This window comes from Lissotriton helveticus, chromosome 12 (assembly GCF_964261635.1).
Source record: "Lissotriton helveticus chromosome 12, aLisHel1.1, whole genome shotgun sequence".
Lineage (NCBI taxonomy): Eukaryota > Metazoa > Chordata > Amphibia > Caudata > Salamandridae > Lissotriton > Lissotriton helveticus.
Genome location: NC_136073.1, coordinates 168,166,094 through 168,192,018, shown reverse-complemented (window position 1 = coordinate 168,192,018; position 25,925 = coordinate 168,166,094). Strand labels below are relative to the sequence as shown.

At 42.5% G+C, this 25,925-nt stretch overlaps 1 protein-coding gene across 1 annotated transcript in view; it reads left to right on the top strand.

The window, feature by feature from the left end:
* LOC144799010 (uncharacterized) overlaps positions 1-25,925 on the top strand; it is a 449,787-nt gene that overhangs the window by 212,617 nt on the left and 211,245 nt on the right. Inside the window, exon 5 of the mRNA XM_078670160.1 lies at positions 20,553-20,611. Within this exon, the coding sequence (XP_078526286.1) occupies positions 20,553-20,611 (59 nt within the window). The remainder of the gene's footprint in view (positions 1-20,552; positions 20,612-25,925) is intronic.

Sequence of the window (25,925 nt, the reverse complement as noted above, 5' to 3'; positions counted from 1 at the left end):
CTTCATTTTTGAAGTATAGACCACGATCACACTCAGTAGACCTTGGGAGACCAATTCTTAGGATCTATTCCCTCAGCATAAATTTGACATCTGTAAAGTTATATGCTTTCCTGGTGGAAAAAGCTACCACTCATTTTGAGAAAAGACAGACAATTACTAAGATATTGTTCAGACTATTGCAGTGTGGCATCTCACTAAAGTCTGCATGCAGTCTTGTTAACAGGACTTCTGATTTGCCAATGTGATTCATGATTCTAACAGTTTTCTAACCCTGATTATTTAAATAACATCAGACAACAGCTGCATACATCTTCTGCAACATGTTGAAACTCTGTGTTTCCCCAATATTTCTGAAATATCCTAACCAACCTATCTCTTCTGTATGAGTTTGATTATGCAAATATTTGCACACAGGTTGCAACATTGAGTCTGGCAGGATATATTTTTGTTCTGAATTACCATCCAAATCTTGATAATTGCTTTTATAGCCTAATGTTTCTCATCTGTTTTTCTCATTTTTCAGGAACATCTTCCTGTAGGTTTCTTAGCTTACTGAAAGTAGTCTGTATTAGGTCCATAAACAAATAGTTTACATTGCTAGAGCCTTGTGTATTATCATCTGTCAGATTCTCAGTTTCATTCTCTTGGACAACTGACTCTTCTTGCAAGGCACAATACCTCGCTATTTGGTCAGCATACTTATTTCCCAAAGTAACCCTATGTTTGCCAGCCTTAGGCACTATGCACTTCACAAATGCCACTTCTATTTACTTCTGGATTGCATCCAACAAATATAATATGTACATACTCTTTTTAATTGGAGCATTTGAGGATGTCATAATTCTCTTTGCGGCCGCAGTTTGCCCATAATCATTAACAACAGCAAAACCATACTGGATATTGGTATAGATAGGCACAATATAGATTTTCTAATAAGCAGCAACAAGCTCTTGTGCTGATGGTACATTTGGCAAGATGGATGCTTTCAGTGTCTCTGTAATAGAGCACACAGCATAATCAGCTCTTAATCTTCTATCCTGGTCTGTCTCGTCTGAAAGCATCTATCTTGCCAAATGCACCATCAGCACAAGAGCTTGTTGCTGCTTATTAGAAAATCTGTGTGTGGAACTTCTTTTATGCTGGTCTTGGTTTTGTTCATAATTCGGTCATTCAATACATTCACACTCCAATATGTCATTAACTTCACTCTCCTTGTCTTTACATTTGTCTGAGATCAGAAGCAGTGTTGTTGAGTTCAGGACATTACAACTTTGAATGGCAATATTCTCTGCTGCAAGAATTATTTGTTCTTACTATTCCAACCTACTATTTGTTATGTGTTGTGTCTTGTTATTGTCAAAAGAATCCCAACTAAATGTGGGACATAGACAAAGTATGACCCATCACAATGTTTTCACTTTATTCAATTGCCCAACAAATTGCTGCAATCGATTTCAACCATCCAGTGTTGAAAAATGACCCTCTCTGCATGGTCACTACCAAACTTTCTGCCTTCCTCCGCCACTTTTTTGACCTTATTTAAGTTGGCCTTAAGACTCTTTACTACTGCTAACCAGTGCTAAAGTGCATGTGCTATATCCTCAGAAAATGTTAACCTTGGCTCGTACCCAATCAGCATATTTAATTTACTTATAAGTCCCTAGAAAAGTGCACTGCATTTGACCAAGACTGCAAGTTAAATGCTGCTAGTGGGCCTGCAGAACTTGTTGTGCCACACACTTAAGTAGACCTAGAACCATGCTACAGGCCTGCCATTGCAGAGCCTTTGTGTGCAGTTTACCCTGCCATTTTGACCTGTCAAAATAAACATCCCAAATCTTCACTTTTCAAACATATAAGTCACCGCTAAGGTAGGCTGTGGACATCCCTTAGGGCAAGTTGCAATTTATTTAAACGACAGGACATGTACTTTTACGTTTTGCATGTCCTGGTAGTGAAAAACTTCCAAAATCATTTTCCATTTCCGCAAGGTCTATCTCTCTTATAGGATAACATTTGGCCTACCTTATTACATTTCATAAGTGCCATTTCCAATTGGGAAGAGATAAGACCCCACGTCTTATGTCTCTGGAATCCTAATTTAAAACCCTAATGTATTCTGAAGTCAAGACCCCCAAGTCTTAAGTCTCTGGAATCCTAATTTAAAATCCTAGTTTTCAGTGAAATCAAGTCCCCCAAATCTTATGTCTCTAGAATCCTAATTTTAAATCCTATTTATTGTGAAATCGGATTTTAAACCACATTTCTGAAAATGCCACTTTTAGAAAGTGTTTATTTTTTACTATACACATTTGGTGCCTGCTGCCTGTCTCTGGTCATGTCTGGGTTGGTGGCAGTTGGACTTTATGTATTCCCCCTGGAGCGCCACATACAGTGGGAGTCTAGGTGTGACTTGATGGGCCATCCTAGCAGGATAGGAGGGAGAAGCTGGACCCAGCCTCACTTACACCTGAATAGGAAGTGTTCTGTCCCCATATATAGGGCTGCATATCCCCCTATAGTAAGTCTGGAGCCAGGGCAGGATGGGAGGACCTCTGTGCACTTCAAAGGCATGTATTTAAAGTCCCCTGCCACTTCAAAGGCAAAACTTGGTATAAGTGTTGGACCTCAGACAACACCACTTCAGTGCACTTCTGGACCTTTGAAGACCCTGCATGGAAGAAGGACTGCTGTGTGGCTGAAGGACTTTCGCTCACTCTGCTGGAAGGCTGTTTTGCTAGACTTCTGCCCTGCTCTCCAGCCCTTCTGTCAGCTGTTCCCCTGCGTGAGTGAGATGGACTGGACCTACATCACTTGAACTCAGAGTGACTCCAAGGGCTAGCTGGCGGGCCCCCTGATCTGAAGTCTCAGGTACATAAAAGACTTCTAACTTACCTGCTTTTGCACCTGAACTCTGCCATCTACTAGTCTGCCCTGCCCAGTGGTGCCACCTAGTCCTGGACCCTTGAAAGTGAGACCTATGTTGCTTGATTTAGCAAAACCCACACATCCTCTGCTTAACCAGCACATTGCTCCTGTTGTGTGAATTGGGACTAGCGCATCACTCCAGTTGCATGACCAGAACCACCGCATCGCCCTCACTGCTTGGATCGCCCCCTATGCATCGTCTTGGAAACCACCACTGCACAAGGTCACCACATCTCCGTTGATGGCATCCGCAATGAGGATGCCGAATCTCTATATTTCAGCTCTTCGCTGATTGGAGTCGGTGCATTTTCGCTGCTGAGTGGATCAGAACCGGAGCATTGCCCACAGTGCTTGGATAAAAACTAATACAACGCTTCAACTTCGTCCCACAACTTTGACATTGACGCAGACAGGATCAAGGTACTTTTGTTCAGCAGGCCTCACTGGATCCCTGTATCTGGCCCATGCTCCATCGCAGTCAGCCCGAACTTTTGACTTTGTCCTGGTCCGGAGCTACCAGATACCCCAAGTAAGCTCTTATTGCTTCTAAGCCCTATTTCACAGCTTATTCTTTAAAAAAGTATATCCCAAGTTTACTTATTGGATTTTTGTCATTTTGGTCTTGTTTTGTTTATTAAATTTAATGCTATATTTCTAACCTAGTATTCCCTGTTTACTGTTTGAAGTGTTGCACAAATACTTTACAAATTGAATTTAAAGTTAAGACTGCTCTCTGAAAAGCTACCAGAGGGTGAGCACAGGTTAATTTAGGGTACGCCTGCCTCTTAACCTGACTGTGGTTGCTGCTTGACTAGGGATCATATCCCAGTCAACCTACTACCCAATTTCTAATATCCAGGAACACTTACAGCAACTGGATCCAGCACTCCTGAAAGACACTCTACTGGACGTATATCAAAAGCACACATCCATCTTTTTCATTACAGAATAAGTAAAACATCACATTGTAATCAGGCATACCGAGTGCGAGCGCATAACATAAACTCTCCCTTACAGTTTCTTAAATGCATCAAGGCACTCATCATCAAAGGGTACTGGATCATGTACATCATTAAATTTAGCCTCACTGAAGGTTTTGCAATCAGTGAAAAGTCTGGAAATTCAATGTCTCCAACAACACTCAATAATTCCAAGAAACATCCTATCGTACATCTGAATGGTTGGAGGACGCACTTTCAATTTCCAGAAACATGTTCTTTAAAGAATTTTCTCACCCGCCTTTTCAATATGGTGTCTGCGATAAACAACCTGTCTTTCACAGTACTGCAGTTTGGTTGGGGGAGCATATGTCAATTTTCAGCCACATAATTTAACAATGCAATCGTATCAAGTGTGCAATTTTCTTTTGTCTTGGACTCTACATAATTTAACAATGCAATCGTATCAAGTGTGCAATTTTCTTTTGTCTTGGGGTCTATCAGCAAATCATCGATATATTGAACCAGGACTGAAATACATGACAATTTTAAATTTTCCTAATCTTTTTTCAGTATTTGGCAGACAATTGAAGGGCTCTCTGTATACCTTTCTGGAATTCTGCATAATACAAGAGCTTTATTAAAAAATTGGAATGCAAAGAGGAATTGTGAATCTTTATGCAATGGTATTGAAAAGAACTCTTGGCAAAAGTCAATGAATGTATAACATTCTGCTTCGGAAGCATTAGTACTGTTGGATTCAGTAACATTGAACAACAAGGAACCACAATTCTGTGTATCTTTCAGAGATCTTGCATGGTTCTTCAATTGCCACTAATGTTTATAATTCCCATCACCAGAGAATTGCAAGAACTACAAATCACTTCTAAAATAATTTCACTTTCTCAATCAGAGGTTTCATTTAATCTTCAACCTCTTTAGTTAGTCTGTACTGCCTGGTTCTAGGAAATATTGCATCTGGTTTTATCTTGCTTTTGACTGGTCCTGCTGTTTCAATTAATCTAATTTATTTTCCAGTATATTCCCATACCTCGTATTTGACTCTATGTCTTCGATCCAGAGGTAGAGCTTATTTAGTCAATACTGGGTACATTTCTACTGTTGTTTCTTCCGAGCTCAATTTGAAACTAAAACTCCATCATGCATTTCTACTGAAACACCATCCGGTGTGTAATAAATAATACAGTTCATCTTGCACAGAAGAGCCCTTCTAAGAAGGTTCACTGAACTTGAATAACACAATATAAAGTGATGTTTATTCTCCATCTGTCCTATTTTGACTGGCACATCTGCTATAACATTACTAACTATTGGTTTATTACTCATCCCTACAACTTGGTCTTCTCTCCCCAGAGAGGAATAGGTTATGGAATTTCACAAAACAAAAAGTAGAACAGGTAGCTCCTGAATCAATCAGAAATGCAACTGGATGACTATTGACTACTCTGTCAATATATGGGACACTTTGGTCTACCTCCAGGACTGCTGGGTGCAAGCAATTTTCCGCCCACCCTTCAGGCACTGTCATTGTTAACTGTTTCCTGCCATCTCATCAGTCAGAATCATAGCATTCTGCTGAACACCTGGATTATATGGCATTTTACTTCTCATGATTTCTTGCATTACTGAGGTTGTTGGCATTGACATTAGAAATGTTTTTATATTCTGCATGTTTTGTCCAAAGCTCTACAATGCCTTCTGTACCTATTGAATTTGATCAGAATTCTCTTGAATCATTTTCAGGATTCTGCCTACATTCCCCTTTCAAGTGCCCGATTCGACCATAAAAATGGCAAGCTGTACTGTTCTACAACAATTTCAACTTTTCCAATCATTCCTTTCCCTCTATCTCCTTGAATCATTTTATTAATCCCATTCATAAAGTTTCACACAAAATTCATATTCAAACCCATTTGATCCTTTGACCTTTTTTTTAGCAAACATCAACTTTTCCTTCAACTTCTTTAGCCTTTTCTCAAAATAATCACTATTGTTTTTTGACAATTGCAAGATATCATCAATGCCCTTTGACGACCAGCACAATATACTCTTTTGAATGTTATTGCTAATCTCAGCCTATAAACTAATGCAAAAACAAAACCACTAACAGCATTTTTTGGGGGGTTTTCAACTCCGCTGTGTTTCCTAAATACCTGCATTATTTTCTCATAATAAGAATGCACTGACTCATTGGCCTTCTGTGTCGTTTTTATAATCTTTTCCCAATGTATATCCTTCTCTGGAATTCGTTTCTTCAAATACTCAATTACAGTCTTGTATTTTTCAGCTACATTTGCTGCAGATGCATTGTATGGACCAAGTTTAGCTGGTTCTTGTACTTGCCATCCAAGGGCTGCCTTATATTCCACCCATAAATCTATAGGGACAACAATATCAAATAGTGTGTTTAAATCATTGTATAACAACAGAGAAATGTGTGTCAACTATGGATCTCATCATACCACTGTGCTGGATCGTCTCTCAACTTTGTAAAGTTATGTGTAAATGCATACAGATCTACCCTTGTCCATGGGACATGCTCCAAATTCCCCCCATGCCCCTGGTAACTTCCCGTAAAAAAATGTCAGCCAGTGAATGTGTCCCTCCTCCGAATCACTTGCTATATTACATGCCACCTTTCCCTTATTCCCTTTGGTTTTCTTTTTATTTTTCTGTCCCTTTTTTCAATGTCTCTTGATATTTCTTCAAATCATACCAATCTTGTGTTTTTTTAATTAGATCATTAATATGGGCCTGTAAGAAATTGGGTTACTGGTTTGGGGTGTGAAACCTCACTCATACAATAATGATTATCCTTGTGAGGGTAAGACACAAGCAAACCCCAAATTAAAATGTGCTCAGCCCTCCGGTAGCTTGGCACAGAGCAGTTAGACTTAACTTAGAGACAATGCATAAAGTACTTATCCAGCAATTTAAACACACAAAAAAGATCCCACATTAGATTAGAAATTAGAGTAAGATTTAATAATTAAAACAAGACAAAAACATCAAAAATAAAATCAATAAAACCTGAGATATGCAGTTTTAAAGATATTAGTGAAAATAACGCCAAAAAGCACAGAGAGCGACTGTGGATATCTGGTTGTGCTGGACCCGGACAAAGTAACAAGTTCAGGCAGACCATGGTGGAGTGGGGCCAGCTACAGGAACCCAGTTAGGCCTCCTGAACAAGAGTATGTTTAAATCCTGGTTGTGGAGCGTTGTGAGGTCCCACGTCGAAGATTTGTTGTGCAGCCGCAGCAATGCGTAATTCTAAGGGGATGCAAGGCTGCAATGCAAGGTCCTGCGTCGTTGTCGAGAATTCAGTCGAAGGAGGGCTTATGATGCAAAGTCTAGCGTTGAAGATGCGTTGTGCAGTCAGGGAAATGCATCAGTTCAAAGGAGCTGCAAGGCTGTGATGGGAGCAGGTCATCATTGTAAAGGCTGCAGTTGATGAGGAATTTGTGATGCAAGAGCATGTGCTGAGGATGCATCATGCAGTGGCGGCTCTGATGAGGCTGCGGGTCGGGAGCTTTGAGGGCAATGCAATTTCAAAATTCTGATAAAAAATCTGAATATACGAATAAAGAAGGCTTTTAATTACAATTGTTTAGACACCATACTCAACCTGTCTACCTGGCTTTAATTGGAAGTTACAACTTATTAAATTGATATGGTAACTCCAATGTTATCCCATAGGAGAGGTGGTCCTTAAAGTAGTGAAAATGGATTCATCAATGTTTCACAACCAGGGCATGTAAAACTCAAAAGTGCATGTCCAATTTAAATTAAATACACTTCAACCTGCTGTCTGGGCTGCCTAGGGCCTACATTAGGGGTGACTTATATGTATTAAAAAGGTAGGATTGGACTTGACAAAAGGTGTGTTTTGTAAGGTCGAGATGACAGTGTACAATTGCACATCCAGGCTGCAATGGCAGGCCTGAGACATGTTTAAAAGGTTACTTAAGCGGGTCTCCTGCCTGACAGTGAATGCTGGAGTTGCTCGGAAGATGCAAGTGATCTCATCTATGTACTGTAGAGCTGCCCCTTAATACGTCCCTATTGGAACATGGTAAGGATACCATCGCAATGCCTTCATCCTCAGCTGTCCCCCCTTGGCAGTTCTTGCCTTTCTAAAGACATCGATGATATGCCTGACATGGACTTCCATTCCTGCAGGCGACAGCCCACAGTATTAACAGTGGCAAACATTTGTATCCTAAACCACTGCAACCAACTCACGTGTCCCACATATGCCGCATGGCTGCATGAACTCCACAGAGTGGCCTTTGCACAGTTTACCTATAAGCTCAATGATAAACTAGAAGTCTTTGACAGAGTCTGGATTGACTTTCTAGAATCAGTAGAACTCGAAATTGGACATTCTCATCTGGGGCCTATTCCCTCGATCTGCTCCACTTGGAACGTGGAACCAGCCTGATGCTTAGTGATCACTGCCTGGCCCATGCCACCCTTTTAGAGTTATTCCCATTTGTGGTGCTAACGGTTCCCAAGTTTCCTTCTCGCTGCACTCTGCAAGGTCATTCAGGCACTCGGGTACCCTTCCAATTCCCGCTCACATCATAACCAACAGGCCACACATCCCATTCACCTTAGCCCTCTCTTGACCAACTCCCCACCTTTCTCCCCCCTCTAACCATGTCCTTTTTACACCCCCTCAACAAATTAGAAACTGTTATGTAATTTGACTAGTTGATTATCATGCTCCAATAGGGATATGACCCATCTAATCTGGCTCAGTCAGGAGACGGCAATTTGTCTTGTGATCATGCACACCAATGAGGATGTTGTCCGCGGGCAGCCACATCGGCTGGATTGCTCTACTCCTACTCCCTGTGCTACCTCCATTGGAAGCTTAACTGTACATGGCATGGTACTTTTAGCAGAGGGTTCTCTTTATTCACTTACTTACCTACCTGGTTCTACTGTCTCTTATCGTATTTTGCTTGACAAAATATAAATAAAGGTTGCAAATAATAAAATAGGGCCACTAAAGTGGGTGGCACAATCGGTTATGCAGACCCACCAGTAGCGTTTAATTTACAGGCCCTGTTCACATGTAGTATGACTTTACTAGGGACGTATACGTAAATTAAATATGCTAATTGGGTATAAGCAAATTCTACCAGGTTTTAAGGCGAGAGCACAAGTACTTTAGTACTGGTTAGCAGTGGTAAAGTGAGTAGAGTTCTAAAGTCAGCAAAAATTAAGTCAGCAACACAGGAGGATTGAAGGTAAAATGTTAGTGGGGAAAATATTCCAAGAATGCCAGTTCTAACAGGGCACTCAAATTAATTAGACCATCTCTGATTTCCTCATGTGTCAAATCCATTTTGTGATTGTGTTTTACATTCTTCATTTTACTAAAGTCAACTTCTAATTTGTCAGCCAGTTCTACTAATTTGTCATGTTCTTTATTAGCACGTCTTGATGCTTCTTTTACCAAATACCAAACTTCCTCAGCATTATATGTTAATAATCTGTTCAAATCCACTTTTCCCTGAAGCATTCCAAAACAGACTTTCTGAGGAGGTGACTTAACCACCACTGTTCTTTCAGGGATAACCTGTACCAGGTTCTCTTGTGCTTTGCCTCCACTCAAACTAGGGATTGCCACTGTGACTGAAACTTCTGAATGACTGGTACAGCTTAAGTAGAAGCGTGCACCGTTGCAGTGTCTCCAGTTCCATTTCTGTCAACCCCTACAGTAGTCTGAATTGGTTCCCCTGGTCTATCTGAATACAGAGGAGGTCTTGAAATCAACAGCTCATTTATGAATTTGCCATCTTCATCCTCCAGTTCCCCCTTCTCTTTTTTGTCTTTCTCTTTGTCTTGCTCGTTCCCAGTACTATAGCAGGACATGTTTTAATACATTCCAGCATATCTTCCCTCTCTTGGCATTTTAATTTACCTTCCAACCAGCTCCTATAGGATTTCTTCATAGTCCTGTTTTTCTTGTTGCTCTCTTTCTCTCTTACCTTGCAGTTTCATTCATTAAGTGTCTCAAACTGCATAGGTCTAAGGTATTAGTCTCATGTCATACATGAGTTGACTCAGAAAGTCTAATTATTGAATATTAAAAGTACCCTCCATTGGAAATTGTAATGCCTCACTCCTTAAGGGCTGTATATTTATTGTATTCAGAGATCCATATACAAGTAACCAGCCTTTATCATCATTTAATAAGCTGGCATGCCTTCACTCTGTAACTATTTGTCCTCTCTAGATAAATCATCCTTAGACTTGGGTTTAGTAAATAGAGCAATAGAAACATCTGAAACTGCATCAATTGTTAAATAAATGGTGTCCCACACAATGATGTAGCAAACCCACTTCAGATAATTGATTACACTTCTAGACAAGGTAGTCAATTAGTTTCAAGTGTAACATTATTAAATTCATCGGTTTTGACTCCACGCTTCATTAAAATCATTCATTAAAACTCCCACATATACACTCACCCCTCACTATTTTGGCCCTCGGTATTCTATGATATTCTGACAACTCGATATTCCCTATTTGATATTCCACACTACAACCCTCGCATTAGCATTTCTGAGGTTAATAAAGCCGTGGAGCGTGAACGCATCGTCCTTTTAAAGTATTTCACATCTGGCAAGAGAGGTTAGCATTTAAATAAGAACATATCTCTAAAATGAAACATATTGGGTGAGTTTGAGAACAACTTTGCAATATCATGTCACACAATTTATCGATAGGATTTTTGCCAGGTATTACCTGCCGAAAACAAGTAGCAAATACTGTGGGGTACATAATGTGCACATTCACAAATAGTACACGCACGATTAGAGGGAGAGGAGTTGGCCTAACGGCTAAGGCGCTCGACCTCGGACCTGGGGATCTGGGTTCGAGTCTCGGTAACGACGCCAAAAACTCCTGTGATTCTGGGCAAATCACTTAATCTCCCCGTGCCTATAATGAAAGTGTGTCCTCATGTAACGTAACTGGTGCTATGTAAAGCGCTCTGATACCTGATTCGGTTTGGGTCTAGTTCGCGCTATATAAAACTCTGCTAAAAATAAAAAAATGTACCACCAACTTGGAATGGAATCCAGTTTCAGGTGCAAATGGAAATTTGCACTCAAAATGGAAGTAGCCCGTTTCTTGTAATCAGGGCCTAGGAATGGAAAATACCCAGTGGACTAGCACTGCAGGAAGAATAAACGAAGCAAGTTGGAACTGCATTGTCAAAGCTGATAGCATCATAAACGTCTCATTTGGACCAAGTAAATTTTTTAGGTTTTGCCCTGGCCGTTGCAACTGCGTAGCAGTTGCTCCGCCCAGGGCGAAATCTTATGTCCTACATATGGGGCTTTGGTCCCGCCTCTGTCTCCAATTGGCTAGCTCCATAAATGGAGGCTAGCCATTGGAAGAAATTGGCTGTCAATCACGCTTTCCCCGTGAAAACGCGATTCGGGGGCGTTTCTGGGTCTTTTTTTAAGTCCCGCCCTCTCCTCTTCCCATTGGCTGGAATTTTACCTTCCAGCCAATGGGAAGGGGAGAGCACGAAAGACACGCCCCCGAATCCCTACACGCACTCCCATCCCACCCCTATTCATTCATTCCCCTGTCCTCGCCCTCCCTCTCTCCCTTGGCCTTGTTTTTATTAGGTCGAGTTTACTCGAACCTATTGTTGTCAATCCCAAAAATTTCTTTCCTAACAGGCGGATTCGGCGGATTTTGGACAGTGCACGAGAGAGTCATGTGACTCCTCGTGGACGAGCATGCCCAGCCCAGCCTTCCCACTGCCAGCAGCATTTCTCCACGGCCGCCAGGCCACATCAAAGGCTTCCCCAGCACTGCCCCGCCCATCAATCACCATCCCACTGCCACCCCCCTCCCTCTCCATATGGTGCGCTCTGCCTCAGGCCTCTGAGCCGTCCCTACGCTCCCCGCCCACCCCCATCCTTCACACCCTTCGGCACCACTCCGGCCCGATCCTGAGCCGTCACTTATTCACGGCCGCAGGCCATGACTCGCATGTACTTCCCCGGCTCTGCTCCCCGCCCCGCCCCGCCTCCTCTCTATCCCTTGCTCTCCTTGTTTTGTTCTCATTCTCGCAAGCTTTTACCAAGTCTCAGGGCCGCACTTTCAAGGCCTGTCTCTTTCACGGCCAATGCTTGTTTACTTCGTCTCTCCCTAACCCCAACACTTCGAGATCGCTGTTATTTATTTATTTATTTTTTAATTAGTCGATTCCCGAGATTTGTGTATTTAAATTAGTAGTTTAGGAGATTAACGTTGAGCCAACGCCTAGACTCGAACTCTGGTCTCCAAGCCTCTGGTCGGTGAAACTGTTTCAGCACAACAACAGCCACGTCACAACCCACCATTTGGAGCAATGCGCTCCCGCCACGCCCCCCACAGCAATGCCAAGAGCTTGTTAATTCTTAACTAACTGTGGATATTGCTCTGTACCACAAACTGCTACCCCCCACGCCTCCACTCTCCACGTCTGCACTTCTACTCTTCCCTACTCTCTAACACTACACCCTCTCACGCAGGCTCTCCACACTTTCACTCGCTTTCTCTGCTCCTTCACCTGTCGGACTCCTCTTGGTCCTCTCACATTTCTACCTGTTTAGTCCCATCTTTCCGGCTTTCCCTTCCCATCTCCTCCCTCTGCCTCATCTCCCTGACTTGTCCTTCGACGACCCCCTCACACACAGCCCAAGCCTTCCATCCATCGTACTCGCTTGCATCCTCCCACCTTCCTCACCCTTTAACAATGTCCTACCATCCAAGGTATCTCCCACATGCTTTACCTTTTACACTCCCCCTCTCCTCCTAACACACATGCTCTCCCCTCTTCTTCGGCTCTTCTCTCCCTGTTACTTCTTCCCTTCCAACACCTTCTCCTCCCTTACCCACTCCTTCTCTCGGCCCCATGCTCCCTTCACACTCTGTCCCCCCCCCCATCTCTCTCTTTTTTTCAGCCTACTCTGCCTTTACTGCCCCGTCCTCGCCTTTACGAACCGCTTTCTCCTTTCCTTTTTACCAACGCCCTTAGGGTGGATGATGTCGAAGGAAGGAACACTGCGCACCAAAAATAAAGACATTGTGTAAAACAGTACCATTTGAAGGTTGGCTAAAAATGTAGCAAACAAAAGGCATGTGATAGCAAGAAGCATTGTGGCCAAGCTAAATGTCATACATGTACGTACTTAGAATCCATTCAGAATGGACACATTTCTGCAAGTGTTTTGCTCTTTTCTACACCCATGGTGTCACCAAGGTACACTCTCTAGGCCGGCATACACTTAACTTTCATCAGCTTAACACAGGGGCTAATGTAGGCCCCTGCAGGGGGGTTAATTTAGGCTAGTATCTGCCGGTACGCACATGGGTAAATGAAGAAAAAAAACTCATACTTTATGGGAAATATATAAAAGCACATTCTTAAAAACACTGAACATCCTGTTTGTCATTTCTAACAAGGCACAACTTTAAGAAGAATGTAATCACGTCCTCGGGTACTTCCCCGCGCTTAAATTAAAATAGTGTGACAACTCCTAACAGATAGCAGACCAGCGCCGCCACTGTAACAGCAGGCAGACACAGCACTCCTCCCCAACTCCCAAAACACGTTTCTGCAGTAAACGTTATCTACCTTAATTTGCTCTTCACCCACTTCCTTTTAATGGTCCCCCTATCTCCCTCCCAGTCCCTCTTCTACAAAATATATGCTACTCAAAGCGTAAATGTTTTGGGTGTGTTAATATGCATTAACGTTCATATCCTGAAAAGGCCCATGCCAAAACCATTCAACTATGAGGTGCCTAGTATCAAAATACAGGACACAGAGCATTAAAACATTATTTTTTTTGCAACAAATTACCAAATGCTCTTTCCAACTGCACTATCCAAACACATGGGAGCAGTCCAGAAAGCAAGCACAATTTACTCTGCAGGAGGTCTATAAATTTACGCTGTTTACCGTGCGTCTCTTCTTTTACAACTTATTTGAGTGTTTTTGTGTCTACACTCCAGGCTTTCGGGGTTCTGTTGACCCAGGGGCGTAACGCAGGCACCTGGAGAGGGGCATAATTTGAGCCGGTGGTTACCGGTACGCACATGGGGAAATGCCATTAAAATATAACAGTTACTCCACTGTATGGTCTTAAATGTAAGGTTAGGTGGCTATGGGGGAGAGGAGTCACAAGTGCAGTGAAATAAACTTTCACTTTTAGCTTTCGTGTGGCCGCGCTTGCTAAAGCCTCCTGCCCTACCCCTTCCTTATCCCCTCTCCTTTGTGCCTCTTCCAAGAGCCAGCTGAAACGGGAGGAGATGGACTTGTTTTCGAGGTGCAAATGGGTTTTATTTAAAGGCGGTTCTGTACACTGACTGTCCAGTTGTGCAGTGGGAGAGGTGACATTGTGTACACCGTTGCATCAGCCTTGAAAGTGTGCAGTGTTGAGTGTGCATGTGTTTGTTCAGTGACACAATGCGTACACAGTAATTTCAAAGATGCCAGGGTGTCCAGGGCTGCTATTGAGCATAGCGCTGTGAGGGGGGGTGAACAGCACGGTGGGTGTGCGCTGGATGCCCGGTGGTGTGAGGGTTCTGATAGCGTGAACTCCAGATATTCAAGTGGATGACGACTTGTGGTGGTGATAACAAGGAAAGGGCGCGGGAGGGGGTAATCTCAAGGTCTAAACCTACAGAAAATGCAACACTCCAAACATTTTGAAAGGCGAGCAGTCATGCACTCCTTTTAAATATTTATATGCTAGTTCTGTCCGATAACTGCTTTATTCACATTCCATTCACTGGCTTAATGGGGACGAGGTAACATTCCCCGGTAACCATGCTACAGGGATAGCTGGCATGGTTTCAGATTGCTGTGTGACATTTTCATAATTTCCGTGTAATTATCAGTGACATTTCAACGACTATGCGTGACACTTTCCCAATGAAACAAATAGGGAAATAGATATCAGAACACACCCATTTGAGCAACAAGAAACTCAAAGAAGACAGTAAGTCACTGAACTAAAGCTCGCTAACGGAGGCGTTCGAGCAGCGTGGACGAGCTGCTCTGCCAATCAATGTGATATTCATTTTATCCAGTGTGTGCCAGCAGCTCACCTGCGCAGGTGGGATCGGGTCTGTCGTGGGATCACATGACTCACAGAAGAGTAATGTGGGACCACATTCTCAAGTATAACTCACTCTTTGGTACAACTCGCACTCAGAAGTTAGAATGAGAGGGCAAATAGGTGCACAGATCCAGTTATGTGAAATTTAAATCAGCCACCAGTGTGAACAAGAAACACCTTGAAGCGAAAACAGCAATCAAAACATTCACTACAGCACTGTTGTGTCATATGTGCGCATGCAGAGCGGCCTGCTCAAACGTCGATCCCGGCAGGTAAGCGGAGGTTAGTTACGCTGGGTCTTATCCTGAGCCCCGGCGCCCTCCCCGAACCCCTAGCTCGCCCAGGTCTTCTTCTGCAGTGGAACCAGTCCTTGCAGATGTCGCACTCGATCGTGAAGCTGCTGACATCATAGGGCTGCCAGCACACAGGAATCGCCATCCCGTTCACTTTTAGAACCGTTACAAACGCATAGAGGGCCAGCCGGAGACTGGGAGGAGGGGGCGTGCATTAGCCACACAACATTGCCCATGCTTAAGGCCCACGGTACTAGCCCAAGACCTATGGCGGCGGGATCGATCATACTGTGCATGTACTGGCCAGTAACCCAAGCACTTGCAGCACTCTGCCTTGATCAAAGTAATAAGTCATTTGCACTGAGACGGGCCCATTAGCTGGAGGTTCACAGCCACATTTGTGTTTTAATTATGAACGGTAAATCAACCTGGCCACAAGTGAGAAGGTATTAAAACCTGGTCAATTTAATAATGCATTAATAACTTCAAGCTTTATAATTCATAAAACGGTTTATAGAAGGCATTTAGTAAAAGTCCACAGGGGACCCTCGGTGACAGGCTTTTGAGTTACGGTGAATCCCTGCGCAGCCTGCAGACCGTCACAGTTTTTTATTTTTTTTATTTCAACATATTTTTATTGATTTTTGTGTACATACCCACCCCCGCTCACCATCACACACCCTAACGCACCCTCACTCAACCTCACACCCTCACCCTCACACCCCCTATAACACACTCACACACCCTTACCCTCACACCCTCACCCCCCCTCACCCTCACCCACACACCCCCTCACCCGCACACACCCTCTCCCTCACACACCCTCACTCACCTTCACCCTCCCAACCCTCTCACCCTCACACACCATCACACCCTCGCCCTCACCCTCACACCCCCTCACACACCCTCACTCACCCTCACACCCTCACTCTCCCTCACTCACTCACCCTCATACACCCTCATCAGCATAGCATAACAAAACATAGCATGGCATAACAAAAAAAGCATACGATACACAACCTCACAACCCTCTCACCCTCACCCTCGCTCTAACACACTCACCCTCACTCACTCACCCACCCACCCACCCACCCTCACTCACTCACCCACCCTCACTCACCCACCCCCACTCACCCACCCTCACTCACTCACCCTCACCCACCCACCCTCACTCACCCTCACCAGCATAGCATAGCATAACAAAACAAAGCATAGGATAGGAAAACATAGCATAGCATAACAAAGCATTGCATAACAAAACACAACAAAACATACCATAGCATAACAAAGCATAGCATAACAAAGCATAGCATAACAAAACATAGCATACCAAAACAAAGCATAGCATAACAAAGCATAGCATAACAAAACATCTCATAACAAAGCATAGCCTAGCAAAACACAACAAAACATAGCATAGCATAACAAAACACAACAAAACATAGCATGGCTTAACAAAACATAACAAAACATATAATATAATAGCATAGCAAAACACAGCATAGCATACCAAACACAGCAAAACATAGCATAGCATAACAAAACATAGCATAGCAAACAAAGCATAGCATAATAAAACGCAACAAAGCAAAGCATAGCATAACAAAACATAGCATAACAAATCATAGCATAACAAAGCATAGCAGAACAAAGCATAGCAGAACAAAGCATAGCAGAGCAAAACATAGCATAGCATAACAAAACATAGCATAGCATAACAACGCATAGCCTAGCAAAACACAACAAAACATGGCATGGCATAGCATAACAAAACACAACAAAACATAGCATAGCGTAACAAAGCATAGGATAGCAAAACTAAACATAGCATAACAAAACAAAGCTTCGGATAGCAAAACAAAACATAGCATAGCATAACAAAACATAGCATAGCATAACAAAACATAGCATAACAAAACACAACAAAACAGCATAGCTTAACAAAACAAAACATAGCATGGCTGAACAAAACATAACAAAACATAATAGCATAGCAAAACACAGCATAGCATACCAACACAACAAAACATAGCATAGCATAACAAAACATAGCATAGCAAAACAAAACATAGCATAATAAAACACAACAAAACATAGCATAGCATAACATAGCATAGCATAACAAAGCATAGCAGAGCAAAACATAGCATAGCATAACAAAGGATAGCATAGCATAACAAAACATAGCATAGCATGGCATAGCATAACAAAACATAGCATAGCATAACAAAACTGCATAGCATAGCATAACAAAACAAAACACAGCATAGCATACAGCATCACTCAGCTCCACCACAGCATCAATCTGTGCAACCATTCAACTGGTTCAAATATGTTATCTCAATGTTTCAAGCTTTATTACAAATGTAACAAAAATATGTTAATATTTGACATATGTTCTTGGATTTTCGTCACAATAAAATACACTGAACATAATCTTCACAAATGTTATTTAAAAAAGTTTAAGCTATTGCCATTATAAATTACAATAACTTTTATTTAAGTATTAATTATTCAAAAAAATTAAAAACCATTGTTATTTGTAATATCAATACATGTAAGTCACGTAAATACAACACATATTGCATTACAAATGCTATAGGTGTCACATTTGCGAAAGTTATAACTATTGGCATGGTAAATGACAAAGCTATTAATTTCGCGATTTTCAAAAACAATACCTAAATAAAAAATTTGTCATTTACAATACCAATAGCTCAAACTTTCCTAATACGAGACCTATTGCATTGCAAATGCTTGTTATATTTCATTTTTAGTCGTATTGGCTGTGTTTTTTTAATTACAAATGGGGTTGTGGTGCAACCCGAAATCAGTCAAAAATGTTAAAAATCAGCCCGTATGCGCAGCTGTGTGTGCGTACCTGCTTACATTGGAGCCTTTATTGTGAGGCCATTAGCGTAAAGCACTCTGCCTATTCCAGTAGAACGTGTTTAAGACCGGCTTTTAACGGGGGTACAACTTTCACACAGTTATATCCAGTTAACAGGACAGCTTGGATTGGCGCTCCGCCTCTAATTCCCCGGAAGCGCCTCACATTGGCTTACAAGTGCGGTACAGTGCCACAGTGCGCGCGCGCCCATTACTGTGACGCGCTCTTTTGGACTCACGCTCGTCCCCGCTGGAGTCGCGCCATTTCGATCGTTGGAAAGAAGCAACTGGAGGTTCCTGGAAGAGAAACGGAGGAGCCAGCAGGACGTGCGGGGATCGTGAGGTAAAGGGCTGGGCGACGAGGTTCCGTGGCCATGTAGTCTGATGGCGGCTTGAGGGGATTGCCGTGCTTCTCTTCGCCCCGGCAAGGCCCTTCCGGCCTCGGATATTGCGCAATTTGGGCAGTGAGGACTGAATGCTGCTGCCTGCGCCTGCTCAGATAAGCTATCAACCTCACCGACTCGTAGTCTCGTGACAACACCACAAGAAGCACCTCTTCTACGTGTCTAGGCGAGCACACTGACTCCTTCAAGGAGGAAACATCTGGGTTCTCCATGGGGGCGGTGGTGGGCAGGGGGCGTATCCACTCAGAGGTGTACACAGGCTGAAGGAAATTATTATTGTAGCCCTACTCTGAATATAAGAAGTAACCAAGAAACCGGCACAAGCTGTTGGCGCACATATTTGCTGTGCTTTGCCAAGACGCGGTGGGTTCTCATGGTGCTTGCTGTGTGTGTGCAGGGGCCATACATAGAAGGTTGCTTATATTTGCTGTGAATATGACAGGAAGTGGTAGATGAGAGAGGCAGACCTAAGCCCTGAAACAATTTCCGTGGTGGAGCCTAAAGGGTTGTTAATGGTGCCACTGTACCATGTCATTCTAAGGGGGGTGGAATTCCCGTTGTTGTTTGCAAGAGCACCTTACCTGAAGGCACCCGTGTTAATGGCAATGGTTCGATAATCTTACAATGGGCTAAAAAGACAACTCTCGCTACGTAAAATAGTGCGATATGCTTACATAATTGGGACAGTGTTTAGGATCTGTAAGAGAGCTAGGACACGACTGATTCCCCCCCCCCCGCTTCTTGTCGTATTTGTGTCAGTGGGGTGTGCGATAGTTCCCGACACAATCCACCTTTGCTTATTACCAATACTTACTCTCCATAATGTGTACACATGCAGGTAGTATTATGCAGGATCGCGTTAGTAATGTCATTTGCCACTAGTAAGTATTATCATAAAAGTATATGCTTGTCCATTTAATTGGTCTCTCTTTGAACAATGGCACATCTTAAGTTACCCAGTTCCTCTTTTATGTTGTTTCATTGGTAGCAGTAGCTGCACAGAAAGCAAGCAGTTTTCAGGAATGATGTGCCACCAGACCTCCAAAATGAGTTTATTATGAGGCCAACAAGCCTCCGTTTCTCAAATTTCACGCTCACTCCTATTGTGTACCGCTCTTAGCTACTGCATTCTGGAAACCTTCATATTTTGGCTCGACACAAATGCTATTTGACTAGTAATGGCCTTGTTTTTTAAAGACCAGTATTGGTGCTCTGCTGACATCTCGTCAGGAATTATGATTCTGAGGCCGCGCTTTGTTATGCATACTTAAGGATTTGGCATACAATCACCTGCATAATTAAAAGTTGCTGAAAACGCAACATGGTGTTTGTGTTGGCAGCCCCTCTGCAAAGGTTCACATAGTGTCGTTACTGGTAATGTGTGTGAGGGGGTAAAATAGTTGGCGTTCCCCCCCTCCCACCTGTTTCCATCCGCTATATAAATAAAACCCTTGGTACAGACCGGGTCTGCGTGCTGCGCAGTGGGAATTATTTGCAATGTAAATAGCACAAACTTGCGTAAATACGTGACCTATTGCATTGAAAATGAAATAGGTCTCGCATTTGCGAGAGATTAAGCTATTGCCATTGTAAATGACAATGCCATTTTATTTATCTGTTTTCAAAACCAACACATAAATAAAAAGTTTGTCATTTACAATGCCAATAGCTCAAACTTTTGCAAAGGCGAAACCGTTGCATTGTAAATGCTTGTTTTACATTGCCAGGACTGCCATGTTGTTTAGCCCAGGTCCATTAGTTGCAGACATTACTCATTACTAGTGTCTTTACAAAATAATCATGTGCAAGTCTCTACATGCTTCAGAATTAGAGCTGAATTCAGGGGTGATGTATTAGAAATAATATTTCAAGAACTCAGAGCGCTGTTAAAAAAGATACTGAATGGATTTATAACTTTGTCAATGTCTCTCCTAGATGGTGAAGGCCTATAAAAATGTCCCAGGTTTTAAAGGCGTGGAAATTCTCAAAATAAGGTAAGAATACACCCTGACTGCACTACCGTCAATGTCACCCAAGGAACTGGTAAAATGATTGGGAAGTTAAAGCCTTCTATATACTAGAGGTTCAGCATTAGCCATTAGAAAGGTATAAAGCATGGCACTCGCCATGTAGCATATGGATTATTGTGGATTCATTGGAAGTTTCAGTACAGCCTGGTCTCAGTTGTGCAATGCTTTCTGCAGCCTGCCCAATTTATTTTTTAAGACCCATATTGAAAAGGCTCTCCTACTTTGTAGGGGAATATGAAATTGTGAGCTTTTGCTTTTGGATTTATGCGGGAAAAAAATTAAACTTCAACAACAAAGTTTGTGAAGGTCAAAAAACAACTGATGAAAAGCAAGTCCTTTGTAGGAGGTAAATCTTTCAAATTCTACTTTTTGGCAAAAGGATTTCCTTGAATGCCTGTTTCTGTTAGAAACTTCACCCCACAGATAAAGTTTGATTAAGTTCACTAACCACGAATTTCTCACTGTAAAAGTTGTAAACTTTGCTCAGGGCCAACTATTTGAAACTACAAGGTACATAAAAGAACTTTCCAATTAATCATGCAAATTACCTGGTTTGGAATTTGAAGGATGTGCCGCTAAGCAGCCAGTGTAGCAGAAGAGCCTGTAAGAAATTGGGTTGTTGGATGACTGGAGTGCCAGCCCTTGTAAAGCGTTTAAATTTAACAAGGGGAACCCACTTAATGGCTTTGGACCATGGGTATCAACTATTTCAAAAGAACAAGGGTCCACAGCTTAGAACAATTTCAAAAAGAATAGGATAACATAAAGACCACAATCGGACGATATGTACAATTCTTCTTCTACCCAGCCGGGCAAAGAATTTATTTTGAGAGTGTTTGACAGGGAGTCAATTCAAATATTACAATATCATATCAAACATAATAGTGTTTGAAGTAAGGCACAAGCCTGTGCCGTACTCATCAAGATAGAGAGAAGTTGTGAAAAAGGGTGCAGGAGAAAGAATAGTTTACATCAGGCAAAGGAAGAGTTGAGCAAAAACAATGGTACTGCTTTCGAATTTAGATTTGCAGTATTCCCTTTAGTAGAACATACAATAATGATTCACAATAGTAGAAATGTATGTCACTATTGTGAATCATTATTGTATGTTCTACTAAAGGGAATACTGCAAATCTAAATTCGAAAGCAGTACCATTGTTTTTGCTCAACTCTTCCTTTGCCTGATGTAAACTATTCTTTCTCCTGCACCCTTTTTCACAACTTCTCTCTATCTTGATGAGTACGGCACAGGCTTGTGCCTTACTTCAAACACTATTATGTTTGATATGATATTGTAATATTTGAATTGACTCCCTGTCAAACACTCTCAAAATAAATTCTTTGCCCGGCTGGGTAGAAGAAGAATTGTACATATCGTCCGATTGTGGTCTTTATGTTATCCTATTCTTTTTGAAATTGTTCTAAGCTGTGGACCCTTGTTCTTTTGAAATAGCCCTTGTAAAGCAGCAACCACAATTCTTTTCTGGGTGAGACATTAGCAAACCCAAAGTTAATCTTTACTCAATCCTCTGGTTGCTTGTCACAGAGCAGTCAGGCATAACTTAAAGGCAACGTGTAAAGTATTTGTGCAATACTTCAAACAGTAATAAAGTGAACACACCACACGAAAAGAATCCCACACTAAATTAGAATAATAAAGTAATTTTTAATAAATGAAACACAACCAAAGCAACATAAATCCAATCAGTAGAACCGAAGATATGCAATTTTAAAGGTTAGCCCCAAAAAGGACAAAACAGCAAATGTGGATATCTGGTTGCACCAGACTGGGGTAAAGTCACAAGTTCATTGCGACCGTGATGGAGCTCTGGCCGGCTATGGTGACCCAGATTGGGGCTGCTGAACAAAGTACCTTAAATTAGGGTTTGTGGAGCATTTCGAGGGTCCGTGCCTAAGATGTGTTGCGCAAGCAAAGCGATGCAATGCGTTGGTTGTGAGGTGCAGGGAGGTGAGGCTGCGGTACAATGTTTTGCATCTTCATCAAAGATCTCTTGTGATACAAAGAGCTGAAGAACCGGACCTTTAAGGGCCCAGCGGCGCAGGTCACGCCTAAATCTCCGAGTTCACCTGCCTTTATGTACAGAGACACGGGACACTCTGTTAAGCGTAGACAACAGGATTTATTTAGCGGCAGCTATGCACAGTTATCCAAGAAGTACACCAATGGTATGTTGTCAGGAGACTGCCACTTAAATCCGTGGCTCACACACTTTTATATCATTTTACATTGGTAAGAGAACACTCCCTATGCGCAAAATTCTAACCAATGACAAGTTTACAATTTTCTAACAAACAAGACGTCACACAATTACAAAATCTACCCCCTATGTTATGTTTTGACTAACTCCACAAGAAGATTTGATTATATGGACTCAAAGTTAATGAACAGTGGTAGACATGTTTGTGTATTGCAGAAGGCCACCTTGCTAGGCCGCGCAAGGCGGGGAGAAGGACAATGAAAACCAACAGATGGTTTGACACAAGGATTAGTGAGTCGGAAAAGTATACTAAAGGCCACCAGACACCTTTGGATAAGGATTAGTGAGTCGGGGAGAAGAATACTGAAGGCTAACAGATTTTAAATAAGGTTTTAGGTGGGATTTGTTAACCGTATTGGTTCCCGGAATTTACTCTACTGCAAGGATAGAGATGTTATCTATCGCGCAGTGGTACGAAGGGCAAGAGTTTTCGGCTCGCCAAGCTGCCTGTGTGAGGGCAAGACAAAATGGCGATGAAACACAAGATGGAGTCGGAACCGAAGTTCCTCAGACCGACGCCGAGGATGTGTTGAGCAGTAGGGGCAATATGTTGGTTCCGTGTTGTTGGGATTTACTGTAAAGAAGTTAAATGTCTTTACTTACATTTAATATAGGACAACTTCTGGGGCAACATCCATTACGACGCGGTTGTTACACCGTGCTACCATTACAACGCGGGCAATGCAACGCAAGTCGTTACCACGACTTGCGCTGGAGGGCGCTCTAGGCTAAGGAATAATAGATTTACTATTACAACGCCTTCCCTACTGTACGTAGGCTGGTGTTGGAATAGTACATTTTACTATTCCTAAGTCCAGCACCCTACAGCGCAAGTCGTGGTAACGACTTGCGTTGTAAAGCCCGGGTTGTAATGGTAGTGCGGTGTAACAACCGCGTTGTATTGTCATACAACCCAACTTCTGTTTGAATCATTTGCTAGTGCAATACAGTCAATTGAATATAGATATTGTTAATGTCATTTCCACTGACCTTGAAGCTACCGTGTTTTCTACATATTTGCCAGAGGACGCTACACTGTGGTTTATGTTGTAAACAGTGGGTGCCTATATCCGTGTACCTGACAGTGTGGAAAATATGGCTAATACCCTAACATGTATGCCTCTCTGGGTGTTATGTTATATAATTATCATTAACTGTCCCTCTTGACACTCTACCCCCATATAACGTTAACTTCACTTTAATATTCTTTTTCAGTTGAGTTCTGCCCCAGGAAACATTGAATTAAAGCGCTAAATGGTACACTTTACAATGCAAGTATCACACAAAATAGCTAAAAAGCCAGAGTGTCTTACAGGGTAATAAAATATTCCATTACTTTTATGGTGTTCTGGGCAAGTCTTACACTCTCCTGAGGGATTGAGGATCATTCTGCTCAAGAAAACATTCAAACAATGGTAGAAAAACCGTGTATTGTCCAGTATTATCTCCTTAAATATTACTTAAAGGGATATATGAATTACAGGATGTTTAAAGAATCTGGCAAAGCTAAATCACATGATCTATCATTTTTCAAAATGTAAGTACCGTCTTTATTCACTTCATTTTTCTATCCAGCCACACCCAAGCAGATTCACAGTGATCTGTTGGTATACAATAAGCATCTGGAAAATAAAAGAGATACTAATCTCACAGTCACAGGCCACTGACTTAGGGCTACAAAACTCCTACAGGTTTACCAGGAAATCCTTTAGTAGAAATTTCATACATGTTTTGAACAATCTAGATAATTTAAATGCCTCCAAACACGTAATTAAATAACAGATGTAACAGTAAGCACCTGCTCCTACCGAGAAGCCAGAAAGAACATTAGAAATGGGCTCCCCACCTTTTAGTCCACCTGAATTGTTCACTTTTTGGAATCAATCAATCAATCAATCAGGTCATTTGTAGAGCGCACTACTCACCCGTAGGGTCTCAAGGCGCTGGGAGGGGAGGGGTGCCGCTACTGCTCGAACAGCCAGGTCTTGAGCTTCTTCCTGAAGGAGAGGTGGTCTTGGGTCAGGCGCAGATTGGTCGGGAGTGAGTTCCAGGTCTTGGCGGCCAGGTAGGAGAAGGATCTTCCTCCTGTTGTCGCTCTTCGGATGCGGGGGACGGCGGCGAGGGCGTGGTTGGTTGATCTGAGGAGGCGCTTGGGAGTGTAGAAGTTGATCCGGTTGTTGAGGTAGCTCGGGCCTTGGTCGTGTAGGGCTTTGTGCGCGTGGGTGAGGAGCCGGAAGGTGATTCTCTTGTTGACCGGGAGCCAGTGCAGATCTCTCAGAATACCTAGTTTAAGGCTGTCTGCCACAAGCGAGTCTCACTACCTGAGCCCCACTCATTCTACTCTCTGTTAAAATGGACAGGGAGTGATTATTAATGGTATACACCTTCTAAGATAAGGTCCACTGCTGTGCAGCTAGGGTAGGAGGCTCTGTGTTGGCTAGTCACATATAAACACATGTGCACACAGGTAGGCACACTTTTATACACACTTGTGTGGTCTGAGCCTGTAGACTACTGTCTAACTCAGCCCAGTATCTGCACACAGGCAGACTGTTGCAGAAATGTCCCTTCAGGGACTGATGCTGACCTGCTTATGGCCTTACAATATGAGAAGGAACTCTGCCTTGGGGTTTGTGGGTTACTGCTGAGCAAGGCACAGGGTCAGGAGTAGTGCCAGATGCCAAAACAGGGGGCAGACCATGTGAGAGGAAGGGAGAAATGAAAGTCATGCTCCCCAAAAATTGAAAAATTAAGATTACAGGAGGGCTGAAGAAAGTACTCTTGCTGGCTAGAGTGCACTACCAGGAATGCCACCACCAGGAGCAAAATTTAACTTTGCATGTCCAATCAATCATTAATTAATTAGTGATGTTAATGTGTTTGTATTGTTTAATCATGACTGTTAGAAATGAGATTCCTGGTTGGCTGAGGTATGCACACAGGCAGGAACCACCAATCTAGTCAGGGTAAGCTAGATACACACTAAAAGTTAAATTGTG